Source organism: Zingiber officinale, chromosome 8A (assembly GCF_018446385.1).
Source record: "Zingiber officinale cultivar Zhangliang chromosome 8A, Zo_v1.1, whole genome shotgun sequence".
Lineage (NCBI taxonomy): Eukaryota > Viridiplantae > Streptophyta > Magnoliopsida > Zingiberales > Zingiberaceae > Zingiber > Zingiber officinale.
The window spans coordinates 7,478,729-7,492,401 of NC_056000.1; the positions used below are offsets into that span (position 1 = coordinate 7,478,729).

Below are 13,673 nucleotides of genomic sequence, written 5' to 3' on the forward strand. Positions count from 1 at the left end.
TGTCACTGCTTCACATCTTACAACTGTGAATATCCATGTAATTTTCTAAGGGGGAAAAAACTCTTTTATAAGCAAAATTGATGAAATAAAATCAGGAATATGAACCAGCAAAAGCATTATTAAATAACAAGCAACAGCATGGCTTGGCTAAATCATCAACGTAGAAGTTCAAATCTAATAATAGCGGTTAAGCTAACCACCTTCAGAGACAAGACTAGCATAATAGTGGACAAGACAAACAACTTCCTCAGACAATTCTAAGTGCAGTAGAAGTAGTAGAGTTCTAGAGAAAAGGCAAAGGCTCGATCGCATGCATTTCTTATGAGATCAGATCAATGCCCTGGAGCAGGAGAGCATCAGACAAGACCCTGTTAGCAGCCTCCGAAGGATGAAAGCTATCCCAGAACACATACCCAGTGGCGTTGATGCATGTCCCCAGCGTTCCTGTGTTGCAAAGAAGCGATGTCTCGATTGTCCCTGTGCCACAGCAAGCTCGCTTTGACTCGAAGAAACCTTGGGACCAAATCAATACAATTGTCAGTTACATGTCTGAAACTTTTTGTATATTTTGCAGTGGGCTCGAACTATGCGTACCATTGCTCCCAGGGTTGTTGATCAGGTCCAGGAGAGGTTTATAGATGTCGAAGATGACTAGCCTCAGATCAGGGTGACTTCTTTTCAGGGCTTCAGCAGCCGTGTTGATCTTCGTGTTGAAGGCGACTGCATCGTTATTGAGCCGTGTTACGCAGCCATTATTGCCACCACCAAACAAAGCGATGGCTGCTGGAAGGCACCCCATTGGGGGTAGAGATGTGACACCGACTCTGCGTGCTCCCAAATCGTACACATTCTGGTCCACGGATATAGGCCAGTTATTAATGTGATCAGCAATGAAAAATGATGAATCAATGTCTGAAAGTTAAGAGAATCAGGGTTTGCAGAGCTCATCAATCCTTGTCTTGATTGCTCAACTACTACTAACGTACGGCGACCCAGCTTTAGCTTGAACGCATTGAATGACATATAATGGAGTGGATCAATTATTTTGACTAAAGTAGGTATACGTATTGTGATCTAACTGTTGCTTTGAATAGATTGAATATATGTATAGATCTTTGTTAAACAATCCCTAGAGCAACTTTGTGAAGTTTTGCAGGGAATGCACCTGAACGAAATTGGTAAAAGATTTCGCCAGCAAGCCAGAGAACTGATCAGGGTTGTAACTTCCACTGAGCATAGGATTGACGTAGTAGTTCTGGATGAAATCGCTATTCCCAGCGCTGAGAATGTAGATGGAACCACTGAATAGGGTTCTCGCTTTTTCTCTCCCGGCAATGGTTTCCACTTTGGACTGGTACTCCTTGTAGTACTGCACCTGCTGGGCTAGAGGGATTGCATGCTGCCAAAGAGAAACAATGGTGGCAATCCTTACAATAGCTATGAAAATCCACGATGAAAATCTGAGAACGCTCACATAGAGATTTGCAGTGCTGTTCAAGTATCCAGACGCAGCCGAGGCAAAGTTGGCGCCATTCAAGAGATTTGTTCCTGCAGCTTCATTGCTGAGGTAGGCTGGTGGATATGAAGTGAATCCGAGGTTCTCGACTGCATGGGAAAAGGTTAAACCAGTAAGTTTGTTTTTGTTCATAAACGGATTGATTGAATTCGTGGGGATCATTAATTAGTAGAAAGAAAGTTCATGTTCTTGATAGATAAAAACAGTCTTTTGACAATATCAGAGATGATGCAGTACCGGTGAAGTCAGTTGCAAGCTTGCCATTGCAGAACCTTCCTGTGGGCTTGTGCTGCAGAAAGTCTCTTCCATAAGGAGGGAAGTCGGCCCTGACAAGAGTGGCAAGGTTATTGTTGTTTCCGGCGTCGACGACGGAGTCTCCGAAGATCATGACACCAGGGACCAGCCCTTGCCCCGCGGAGATTTCCACCATTGCAGCCAACACAACAGCGACAAGAGCCAGATTCGTGGTTGCACCAGTTCTTCCTCTCCAAACCTCCATTGTTTCACTCCCTCACTAAGTGAAGTGTGCTCTACAGCTGCTCAATGGACAATGTTGATGCAGAAAGAAGTAGATGAGAGGGATTTAATTAAGAAGAGGAGAGGAGAAGTGAAGAATTAAATGTGGGCCGAACTGGCATCAGAAGATGAGCAGTTAAAGTGCCACAAGTTTAGGCATTGAAAGCTTTTATGGACCTGTGATATAGCCTTGAACTGTAGTATCTAGATCTTGCACTGCCGTTTCCTTATCTGGAAACAGATTGATTACAGGATCATAAAATTCATAATTCTTCTCTTTTATCACCAGCTACCTAACAGGATCCAATGGGCTATGACAAGAAAAAAAATGGTGATCCATCAATTGTGGTAGATAAATTATTTATTAATGTGAGTTTCAATATTTTGAGTAATTTAATGCAACAAGTTAATCCATCAATTCTGTTTCCGCTGTTCTCTTTACTTTGGCCCATCCTCTAAGCTTGCGCAGCAACCTTGGTTTCTTCAACCCACAAGAACGACGGCTCTTCTTGCTGCCTTCAACTTCCAAATCCATGCAAGTTTCGTTGCTGATCTCTGCAGCCGCTGGGGAACATTCTGAGTCATGGAACTCCACCCTGCAACTCTTCACAACTTCATTCTCCATGATCAGCTGCTCTTCGATCTCCTGAACTGGATTCAAATCTTCTTGTTCTTGTTGTTCTTGGTTCATGGTGAGTTCATGGCTCAAGCAAGCACCGACCCAGCCTAAGTATATAAGCTCCTCCATTTCCAGGTACCATTGATACCGGAACAGCTCCAGTTGATCGAGCAACTCCTGGTTCGAAACAGTCCTGAAGCTTTCACTCTTGACCATCTCTGCTTTTGCCTGTGAATAGGAGCAGACATAATTTAACTTTTCTAATCGAAAAACCAAGTTGGGGATATAGGATACGAACCTCTGATGCAGATTGAATTATTCCTGTCAATGCTTCCAGCTTGCAATCTAATGAACTGTTTTCCTGCATCAATCGATCTGCAAATTCCTTCACTTCTTTCAACTCCTCCTCTATCCTGGACAACTCATCTTCTCGAGCGCTCATAACCAGAGTTTGCCGCCGTGCTTCGAGACGATGAAGCCTTTCTATTTTTTGCATCTTGTTTATCTTCCTCTGCTGAAACTTGAGTTCCTCTCTCAGTTTCTTGAGATGTTGACTGCGAATGGTGCTCTCGAGCCTCCGGTTGTTGGCTTCCAGACACTCGAGCTTGTAACTTAAAGACATAATCTGTAGCTTGTGGAAATCCGCTTCATTCTCCTTTGCACTGTAGTAGTCCTGGAATTCTGACTCCATCTCATTTGCTCTGTCAGCAATTGCAGCCACAAGTGAGTTCAAAGATTCCATCTCTTCTTTTAGAGTCATCAGTTGCAGAGCTTCTGTTTCATCTTTGGTAGATGATGTAATCTCACAAGCTATGCCATCAGTTGCAGCTTCTTGGATATTAACCATCAAAACATCGCTTGGATTTTCTAGACACCTCGGCAGGAACTCTACTTGTTCAAGATCATCGTCCTCTTCTTCCTCTTGGTATATGGAGGATGAATCGAAATCATATGTGGAACAACTGGAAGCAGAAGAATCCATCAGGCTTTCTTCTTCGTGGAACGGAAGGCCACAAGGTTTTCGGTTTCTTTTTATGGTGATCTTTGTGAGGCCTGAGAAGATGAGGGCAGCAAAGGGGAGAGCTATTAGAAGGAGAGACTTCAGCTTGGCTGCTTCTCTTAAGGTCTTGGCCTTCTCCATGCACAAGGAAGGCGCTCTGTTACCTTGCGATCCATGCAATTGATGAGTGGTGTATTTGGGCAAGCTTCAGGCTTGCCTTGGGGCAGGTTCACCTCCAAAGTGGGCTTGGAATCCAAGTGGCTTCTGATTTGGGTGAATGATTAGTGAAGGATAATTTGATATCAAGCTTGGAATAAACGAAGATTGAGATGCACGATCATTATTCAGTGACCGCGAATCTTGTAACATGAATTTGACTACTTGATATATAACAATGTCGTTCAATATTTTAAGATTAACCAAAAGGAATAAAACTCGAACAAACAAAATTAGTCTTACATAGGGCCCTGTGGGAAAACTATATATATTTTGTTGAAACTGTGAATCTTGTAACATATACAACTCTCTGATCCCTCGACTTCTCTAACATGGAGGCTTGGACGAGTGTTCCAGCTCCTAAACACTGCACATTGCAAGACAGATTCCACTACTTGGGGTTTTACTTAATTGCAAATTGCTCATGCTGTGAGAAGGCTTCCTTATTACCTCTGCAGCGAGACTAGAAATTTCCAGCTGAAGTTTTCCCTCTCCAAACAAATGGATTCTGTTCCTTCATATGAATACTCTTATTGATGCAGAATAAACACAAGTTAAGTTTCGAACATGGTTGCGCCTGATGTAAGAGATGATAGAAGCCCTGCTGCAGGGCCAGGAAGAATGTCGCCGAAGGTCGACATGGCAGCAGCAGATCTGTCTTTGAGCCTACCAACTTGGCCATCAGAAAGCATAGAGCCCCATCTGGAGGTACTCTCCCCAAATTTGCTTCCCACCTGGGGGCAAAGTTATAAGAACAGCACCATCCACGTTTAGTATCATATTATATTACCAAATCTGAAGGTAAAACGTTATGTAAATGTACTAATAAGACTTGTAAAAGAGTCGTGACCATTAAATACAAAACATATTTTATGAGGCTTGCAAAACATAAAGAGGTTTATGGTCCCTAAAATTAAACTTAACTCATCAAGAAGACATTGAATGTTGATAATAAACAGGGGCAAAAATCAAAAGCTAAGCCTGGATATTTAATGTTGATTATAAAGCAATAATTTGAGACACTAAATGAAGTGTGTTATCTGGAAATAACATGGGATGTTAAACCAAAACACTGGGAAAATTAGAGGTACCACCAGGAAAAAAATCATGTATCATGATCAAACAGCAGTCACTTTTATATTTCTGGCTAAAGAGAATTTGGATTGTGAGTAATTAGTTGTATAAACTATCACCCATGACACAAAAGAATAGAGCTGACAATATTAGACACAACCTAGGACATGACCAGAAAAACAATTAACGAAGACAAATTATGAAAGAGACACAATGCGACATAAATAACATATGAACTAACCTGTTTATAAATTTAATTTATTTTAAAAATATTAATCTTATACGACATAAAATTGTCATATAACTTTATAATCGTCAATCTTACACCTTATAAAATTATTTTTTAAAAAATATATAACTATTTTAATATTTTCTTATAATTTTTTTTTTTTTTTTTTGACCTAGCACGATTATAACATAACATGACCCAAATTGCCACCCTTACTAGGGAATATGGACAAGTGATGCCTTAAAGCCAATCAAGGTAGTTGGCACCAATAGGTGAAAAGTTTCACGTGCAAATTTTAAATATTACAATTTTTATGTTATGAAAATAAGCCTAAAACCACTGCACCCAAGGAGAAACCTAGAATAAGGTGGCACAGTGACTAATCAATTTAATATGCAACTGATGATATTTTCTGACAACATAATCATAGCACTAAAATGTAAAGAGGATTTGTTAAGAAAAAATATGTTGGATTTCCTACTATTGTACCTGTGTCATGATAGACTTGAGCAACGGTGCAGTAACTCCATAGTTTGGACTATCATCAAAGTCTGGCTTCGGAGATTGTTCCACACTTCCATATGCTTGCCAGGGGCTCCTCATTGAGGTATCATCAGAAGTCTGCAGAGCTAATTTATGTACATTTCTTGACGATAATGCAGGAGCACTGGAGAGAAGTTTTCATATTAGAACCATACAATGAGATAATTGTAGAAGTACAACTACAAATACATCGCCATGAAACCTAAGAAGGAACCAATCTACTTTCAAGGAAAGATTACATCAAAAACAAAATTGATTTGCTTGAAGGCAAATATTGATTTGCTTGAAGCAAATATTGATTTAAAACTTTAGGGTAGATAATGATCTTGCAAAAATCTCATTCTACATTTCAACGTTATCATCTGCCTTGTCAAGGCCGTCTCCAGAAAATTGGAGGCCCTAGGCTAATTGGAGACTATCAATGCCGAACTAGTGGACTGATGGGATTCAAGATTGGAGACTTGGAGCCGAAGATCAAAGATTGTTGGACTACCGATCTCTCTGGAGAGTTTCTCTGTTGAGATTTGAAGTCGGCGTAGCGATGAGGCGAAAGATAGGGTAGAAAATTAGAGATAGGGTTGTATGAGAGAGAATAAAAGAATTGAAAAGGAAAAAGTGAATCGGCTTTTTTTCACTCAAATTGATTTTTAATGGTCAAACATAATAGATTGTGGACGCAAAAAGTTTAGTCAAGATGTGTCTCATGGTCCATGCGCAATTATAAAATAGGTGGAATGTTATAACTAACAAGGTAAGGATAAATATAAGATACGAAGTAAAAATATTATGTTAAAGAATGAGGATAAATTTGAACAATTTCAAATCGTGAATTGATTAAAATTAATAAAAAGAGATATTAATAATAAAAAAAAGGCTTGTTTAATAAAATATTTTTTGGTCTATCAACAAAATTGATCCATTATCAAATTTAATAAAACCCTCAAATATAAATATAAAATCTTAATAATCTGGAGGCCCCTAGAATAGGAAGGCCCTAGGCAGCTGCCTAGGCTGCCTCCCCCTAAAGCCGGCCCTGGCCTTGTTGTAGGACGTTACATATTAGGGAAAGTAAAACTAACCTGATAGGGAGGTATTTAAATCGGGGAACTGTGGAACATCTCATAATGTTTGAACCTGCATTTGACTTTGTAGGCAATTTCTGGACAATGTCGGTGTACATACGATTAAGCTGAACTAAGAAGCCAAAAAGAACAGAATATCGCTTGTATGATTGCTTCTCATTCTCCCAGAGGTAAGGCTCATACCTGCAAAATATTTTAAGATAAATGTCCAAGACAAGTCAATATTTATCATGATTAAAATCGCATAGCTCACCATTTTATTAGTGTGCTATTCAATCAAAATTCCTAACATTATAACTAAGAGGATGCTTACGTAGCCCAGTCAATGGGATCCAGCCTCTGTGAAAAGCTATTGATTAGTTTTGAAATAGTCTCCACATTTGCAGAATCAGGCTTGTTTTGTGGCTGTTTCCATCTTGACGCAGGTTTTAGTATTTTAACTTTTAGTGAATCTTCTTTGGCATTTGATTCAGGATCACTGGCAGTAGAGTCTTTGCCTCCAGAGAGAACATCAGCAATGAATTTCAAATCTAGCAAAATCTGCAGTATTCCTTTATCTGAGACTTGATATTCACCATTTTCCAAGGCTGATAAAAATCTTTCATAGACTTCAACCATCTAATGACAACATTTAATACGAATCAAATAATTTCAGTTACCGAAAGTGTATTATGTAATAAATATTTTCATAATTCTATTTATGCAAAAAAATGAACACTTCTTCTAATCATCATAACTACTAATCAGCATTAATAATGTAAAATCACTTGTACCAGTTGGAAAAAAAAATCAATTAGTATTACATTCACATTGCATGCAAAAACCGATAACTAAAATAACAAAGTACCCTTAATTAGGTCTTTACTATCCCATGAATCAAAATAGGGGAGTAGACATATCAAGCTCTAAAATCTTGTTCCAGCGCCGAGCTTCTATATGAGATCCATCTGGTCCTCACTGGCACAGCATGTACCAATACAAGGTAGTGTAGTCTATGCTTGTCAAGAGAAGGACAACTAACTTCTAAGGAGGAAGAGGATAAGAGGTAGAGAAGCAGGAAGAGGAAGAGGAAGAAGAGGAAGTTGAAGAAAAAGACTCAGGAGGCATACCTACTCAGATACCCCAATCCACCACAATTTCAAGCTATGGTTCATTGATTCTCTCAAGAACTCCATTCATTGCTGGTTCCTGAACACCTGAGTTATCACACTGCGGCCTCATCATCCTTTATCTCGAAAATGCCTACAACAATCCACTCAGTCTGTGCAGTGTGTATATCAAGTTGGAGTGGGAATTTCGATGTTGTTTGCATTTCAGCATGTGCACAGAGCACAGTTGGATAGAGTAGAATTTTATTCAATGATACAAATATAAAAGATAATGCCTTTGTCTTCATTAACTTCTCAGTATAGCCAACTATTCCAAATTTTGTCCCTTTTGATCTTCCTATTGCATCCTAAAGAACACTTGGAACCTGTTATTGATGTTTTACTGAATTGAACCCAGAGTTGCCTTTACTGCTGTTATGTTTCAAATATTAGAATCTAAAGAACCACCATAACAACTTTGCGCATATGTGGTGTGTTTTCTGGACTAATGATTTCATTTTGCTAAGCCAGGTCTACGATGCTTGACAATGGGTTTTCCAATCATCAAAACTATCAAGAAAATTACTTCCATTCAATAACTTAGATGTTTATGACACTTGATCCATATGCCTATGAATGCACACAGTCGATGTGTGAATCCAAGCTACTTTCTGTTATCTTTCTCCTATTTATCCTTGTTTTAATCACCCATTTTGAGCTTCTGTCTAAAGCTCATCAATCTGACTTGCACTCTTAATTCAGACCAGGCCTCAAGCTTAATCCAACTTAACTTGAGAAAATGCTGGTCATAATCCTATGCCATAAGCTCTTTATTAGAAGCCTATGCTTTTAGATAAGTCCAAAAGTGAACACCGAATCAAATATTTAGTATTTTGGAATAAATATATGGAAAATTTAATTTGAGGCTGCAAAACCTCATCCTATGTAGAATTTTCTCTCATCAATGAGATGCTGAATATTTGCCAGACATAAATTGCACAATAGCATTACTGCTGTACTACTTGACAATACAAGTAGGCTGACACAATGAACCATTAAAGTTGACAAACATTTCATTCGTTAATTTAAAGATCTAGATTGAGCTTCTGGGCTACAGTCACAGAAGTGCATCTTGCATTCTTGCTAATAACTTAATTTGGGGATCAATTCTTCCTAGCAATGTTCATGACCTCGATGATGATTCAATGGCAGCTAATAGATTCAGTGAAGCAATTGAGCAACAAGTTCATGTTGAACAAATGATTATTTTTGTGTTACATCTTAGAGTTTTATTATGTATTGACTACCCTGGCATATTAGACATCAAGATTCAAAACAACTTATCACAATTTAAACAATAAAATGCAACAGAAGAATTTGACTCATCCTAGTAAGTTTTTGTTGTGAAGCTTCTTGTGGTGTATTGTAGCTTTGCAGCAGTTCCCCCCTTGATCAAGTTTTTGGAGTTAACCTATGGTCCTACATTTTTTTCCTCAAACTGATCTAGTAAAAATCAGTGACAGAATAAGTATTGACATTGTCTATATAATTTGCATCAATTTGAAGTTTGATCTAACAATTATGTGGAATTCTTGACTAGTCCTATTTGTGCTAAGCAATTGGTATTCTGTAAGCTCGTTAAGCTAATATAATGCATGAGCATTTAGACTGGAACACAAAATTTCTAGTTGTTTAGTGGTTTAAATAAACACTGATGATAGAATCAGCATTATCCAGATATCAAAAAATGCATACATCCTAACAGAACCACCAAACCTAGATGCCACCATAAATTCAAAGTTGAAGCAAACTCATATCACTGACTATCCTAGTATGGAACATGTTAAAAATGTCCTAATAAAATATTCCTGTAAAAGTAAAACACGTCACATATTAGCACAAGGAGATCAATTTATAAAGTTAAATGGATGGAGCAATATACCTTCTGTAAAAATTTCCACGCAAACATCTGCAGTGTATATCGGTCAAGAATATGACCTCCCATTCTGTGAATTTCTAAACAAGCCTGAAAGAGAATGGAGGTGATATAGAGTGAAGGCATAGAAGGAAGAGAGATTTTCATCTCCAAAGGGCCTTCCTTGGAATCATTTTGTTTGATGGTAGTTACTTCCCAGCCCTATATAAGAAATAGTTACCATGTAATTCAACTAGGCATGTAGCTATTTATCTTTTAAAACACATTAACATAATCTAAATATAAGAAAACAACAGCATACTATAAAATTACAGCGTATGCAACAAGTAACTCTAATGAAAAAAAAAAAAACTTAACAATTAGCTAAACATATAAAACTATGTTATGACTTCTTTCTTCTACTCAAAGGAACATGTAATTGACGTCTGATCCATATGAATAATATATTGCTCTAACCAAAATCTGTTACTTTTCTACAATGGAAGCTTAAAAATAAGTTAATACTCTCATCCAGAGCGAGTTGTGACATCTTAGCTCTCTTTGTTTTCTTCTTTTTGAAATAAACCTTGTAGAATACGAGATGGCTAAGCAGCAAGGAGGGAACTTTGACAACCTTCACTTTAGTCATCAATGCAATAACAAAAGCAAACTGAAAGATCCTTTCCCTTTATCAAACAATGCAACTTTTTTCTAGCTTTCCTTCTATTACAAACAACTAACTTAAATTTAATTATCATACGGACTAGTGAACCTGTAGGTCCCAGAATGACCAAATCACTTACCTTAATTAAAGATCTCTACCAAATTCTTGTAGGTTTCCTTCTATCACAAATAATAGTGATAAGAAGAAGAGGTGAAATTCCATTTCCTTAAAGAGTTGAGCATTTGTAGGAATCTTGACTTTTTTATTTACATAATTTCCCTTTAATTTATGCTGTAAAATTCCCTAGAGAATGATTCAGAAATAATCGCAACTACGTAATTTTTCTATAAACAACAGGGACCATATACCTGCAAAGGAATTGAAGAGGATAATGTTTCATCTCTGGTAAGATCCTTGGAAAGAATTAGTGCTAGCTCATTGGACAACCAAACAATCCACAGGCTGTGAGATTTGATGGACAGATCTTTAAAGATTTTGTTAAGTACATCAAGCTTTGGACTTGAGTTTTCATCCAGTGCAAACAACGCAGCAGCAGCTGAAATTGTCTGCCTTCTAGGATTATCAAGAAATTGTCTTCTCGGACTTTTGGAGCTATGACGGGGAGAGATTGGAGAATCAAAAGATGCATTATGTTTCCCAGACAAAGGAGAGGATAAAAAGCCAACAGAGACTGCACCAAGAGTATCTTTAACCCACTGCCTTGGAGATCCAAGAATTAGAGGTATATGACTCGAATGATTTTTTAATGCAAACAAAAGGCGTCCTATAAAGAGTGATCTGTCAATAAGGACAGTGTGAGGAAACTCCTTGTCCTGTGTGCTTCTCTCCAAAGCAGCAGTAAGAAGTGCAAGTTCATCTTCAAGTTCCTTCAGTAAGGCAACTATGGTGTTGTAACATTTTTCTTGAAGATATGGCGCCAGCTCTTTTAACCTCAAAAAAGAGTTGTGAGATTCCACATAGAACAAAAGATCCTCTAGTATTGTTTGACATTTTCTGTCCAATGCATCTCCAATCCGACTAACTTCAGGTCCAAGATATGCATTCAAGCTACTGTTGAAATCATTCTCATAAATTGCTGGTTTATGAGCATAAAGTAATCCTGTTTTCTTTTGAATTGACTCTGAGAACCAAATTCCGCCATCAGTTGACAGATTTTTTAAATAAGCTTGTGAATCATCTGGGTCATTCCACTCAGTAGTTTTCACAATAGCCTGGACAGAGTTCCTCAAGTTGATATCTATATTCAAGTTTGCAAATTCTAAATTCATGATTTCTTTCATTCTGCCAGTAAATGCCTCTTCCAACCTATCCTCTAAGATGTCTTTTCTGTTCTTCAGGATGAGCCCACTAATCTGGTTCCAAGGGGACTCAATGTCAGAGCCAAAGACACTTTTCAGCCAATGTTCCAAGCTCTCCTCCAATCCCTCTCGGTCATCTAAAGTATAACGAACCATCTTTTCCGCAGCTGCAAGGCCCTCTCCGCTAGCAATTGCATCAGTTATACACTTACCATTTGGACACCTGCCAAAAATTTCCTCACAGCAGTTTCTTAACCAAGAAGAACAGGTATCGGCAATGAAATCTGGTTCAAGCAGAACGATAGCTGCTTCCAATTTCTCCCTATGCGACTTCCAGAGCCTCACTTCGTCCTCTGGATGAGGGATTGCACCAAACAGCTGTGTCCCAGGGAGAGACCCTAGTACCATTTTGTAGAACAACGGCATTTCATTCAGCGCTTGAAGAAAGAGCTCGCCCACTTGCCCCAAGCTAGATCTTATCGTCCTAACCACATCACATAGCAAGGAAGAAGAGAAATCAGAATCAAGGATGCCACCTGCTAACTTCTGCGAGATCCACGACCTCCTCGAGTCCAAGAACAGGCCCAATACCTGCTTTGGCTCCAGGTCGTCGATGGTGGCAGCAGCAGCTAGGGCATCTGCGTAGGCGGCGATGGTGAGGCCCTGGTCAGTCAGCCTTTCGCGGGTCCTCTGCGAGATCTGGGCCCTGAAGCCCTCCACAATCTCCCATTGATGCCGAAGAAGAGGAAATTTGGCGAGCAATTCTCGATCGGCGGTGTTGATTAGGAGGCCGTAAACTTCGTGGGCGCGGAGGTACCGACCGGAGGCCTCAAGGAGCATGGACTCATCGAGGCAGCCCCAGATGTTCTCAGGGGTGTCAACGAGGTACTTGATCCTGGCGGAAATGCCGTAGACGCGAGTGCGAGCGGGGTTAGACGCGAGGGTGGGTGCTTCGGGAGCGGAGGGGACGGAGAGGGAGCGGAGGGCGGCTTCGACGGCAGCAAGATTGGAGTCGATTGACTCGCAGGAGGAGTGAATGAGGAGAATGGAGTCGGCGGAGTCGATGAGATCTCGGTAGCTCTCGCCGACGAGCAGGCGGAGCTCCTCCTCCTTGGCCTTGATCTCCCGCCTCGTGGCTGCCTCAGCGGCGCGGATCTCGGGGATCGGCTTGGAGCGGAAGAGTGTCTCAGCGTCGCGGGCGCCGCCTCCGGCGGACGGCAACGGAGGGGAGCGCATGGAGACGGATCTGAGAGAGAGGACGAGGGGGAGGGAAGGAAGCACGTGACGAACGAATTACCGGGAGGGAGATGAGGTCAAGGGGTTAACGACGCGACCCGCGCCGTGATATTATCGGAGACATGGAAAACTAAGAGAAATGAAACAGAAAACTTCTTTGATATATATATATATATACACTGCATACCCCTTCCCTTCTCAATCCGCTCCTCTTTTCCCCTATGTCAGACTCTAGATCAAGCCATCTTTTTTAGTGATCAACTAGGATGGAATGAGTTAAGATTTTCGTCCCACTTATACGGCTCATCTCCTACATTTTTTTTTTCTACTTTTCTTAATGATGCATTTCACGAGAATTTATAAGATATGTTGAGTATTTTTCTTTTACATCTAAAATATAATTATTTAAAAATCATTACGAGATACAGCTTACTGATTGATTTCAAAGAAATATAATGGTGCTGATTTTTAAAATTGGACACATGTGATATTTTTTAAAAATCAGTACCGGCATATTATTATTTTGCACAAAATGGAGCTCCTATACGTTGATTTATTCAAATGGTCATATTGTAGCTAATTTTTACAAATCAATACCAACCTTGATACTGATTTTTATAAACTAACTACAATATGATGCTATTTTATGTAATAAT

The 13,673-nt window shown here is 39.4% G+C and overlaps 3 protein-coding genes across 3 annotated transcripts; all 3 read right to left on the reverse strand.

The window, feature by feature from the left end:
* Positions 1-100: 100 nt before the first annotated feature.
* LOC122012194 (GDSL esterase/lipase At5g03820-like) lies at positions 101-2,120 on the reverse strand. Its single transcript, XM_042568651.1, has 5 exons — positions 1,754-2,120; positions 1,475-1,605; positions 1,166-1,399; positions 595-850; positions 101-513 (listed from the first exon to the last, which is right to left on the reverse strand). The coding sequence occupies exons 1-5, from the start codon at positions 2,013-2,015 to the stop codon at positions 320-322; spliced, it is 1,077 nt and encodes a 358-aa protein (XP_042424585.1). The 5' UTR covers positions 2,016-2,120; the 3' UTR covers positions 101-319.
* A 92-nt stretch (positions 2,121-2,212) lies between these two features.
* LOC122012193 (protein CHUP1, chloroplastic-like) lies at positions 2,213-3,955 on the reverse strand. Its single transcript, XM_042568649.1, has 2 exons — positions 2,950-3,955; positions 2,213-2,879 (listed from the first exon to the last, which is right to left on the reverse strand). The coding sequence occupies exons 1-2, from the start codon at positions 3,790-3,792 to the stop codon at positions 2,439-2,441; spliced, it is 1,284 nt and encodes a 427-aa protein (XP_042424583.1). The 5' UTR covers positions 3,793-3,955; the 3' UTR covers positions 2,213-2,438.
* Positions 3,956-4,066: 111 nt separating this feature from the next.
* LOC122012192 (conserved oligomeric Golgi complex subunit 1-like) lies at positions 4,067-13,162 on the reverse strand. Its single transcript, XM_042568648.1, has 6 exons — positions 10,831-13,162; positions 9,826-10,020; positions 7,109-7,413; positions 6,793-6,978; positions 5,660-5,837; positions 4,067-4,601 (listed from the first exon to the last, which is right to left on the reverse strand). Exons 1-6 carry the CDS (start codon positions 13,015-13,017, stop codon positions 4,422-4,424), a joined length of 3,231 nt encoding a protein of 1,076 aa, XP_042424582.1. The 5' UTR covers positions 13,018-13,162; the 3' UTR covers positions 4,067-4,421.
* Between the last annotated feature and the right edge of the window lie 511 nt (positions 13,163-13,673).

Coding starts and splice junctions, on each gene's coding strand:
- LOC122012194 (XM_042568651.1), bottom strand. CDS start 2,015: ATGGAGGTTTGGAGAGGAAGAACTGGTGCAACCACGAATCTGGCTCTT. Junction 1,606..1,753: donor GCTTGCAACTGACTTCACCG/GTACTGCATCAT, acceptor TTTCCCATGCAG/TCGAGAACCTCGGATTCACT. Junction 514..594: donor CAACAACCCTGGGAGCAATG/GTACGCATAGTT, acceptor TTTGGTCCCAAG/GTTTCTTCGAGTCAAAGCGA.
- LOC122012193 (XM_042568649.1), bottom strand. CDS start 3,792: ATGGAGAAGGCCAAGACCTTAAGAGAAGCAGCCAAGCTGAAGTCTCTC. Junction 2,880..2,949: donor TAATTCAATCTGCATCAGAG/GTTCGTATCCTA, acceptor TCCTATTCACAG/GCAAAAGCAGAGATGGTCAA.
- LOC122012192 (XM_042568648.1), bottom strand. CDS start 13,017: ATGCGCTCCCCTCCGTTGCCGTCCGCCGGAGGCGGCGCCCGCGACGCT. Junction 7,414..9,825: donor CGTGGAAATTTTTACAGAAG/GTATATTGCTCC, acceptor TGTTGTCATTAG/ATGGTTGAAGTCTATGAAAG. Junction 5,838..6,792: donor TTTAAATACCTCCCTATCAG/GTTAGTTTTACT, acceptor ACTTCTCTCCAG/TGCTCCTGCATTATCGTCAA.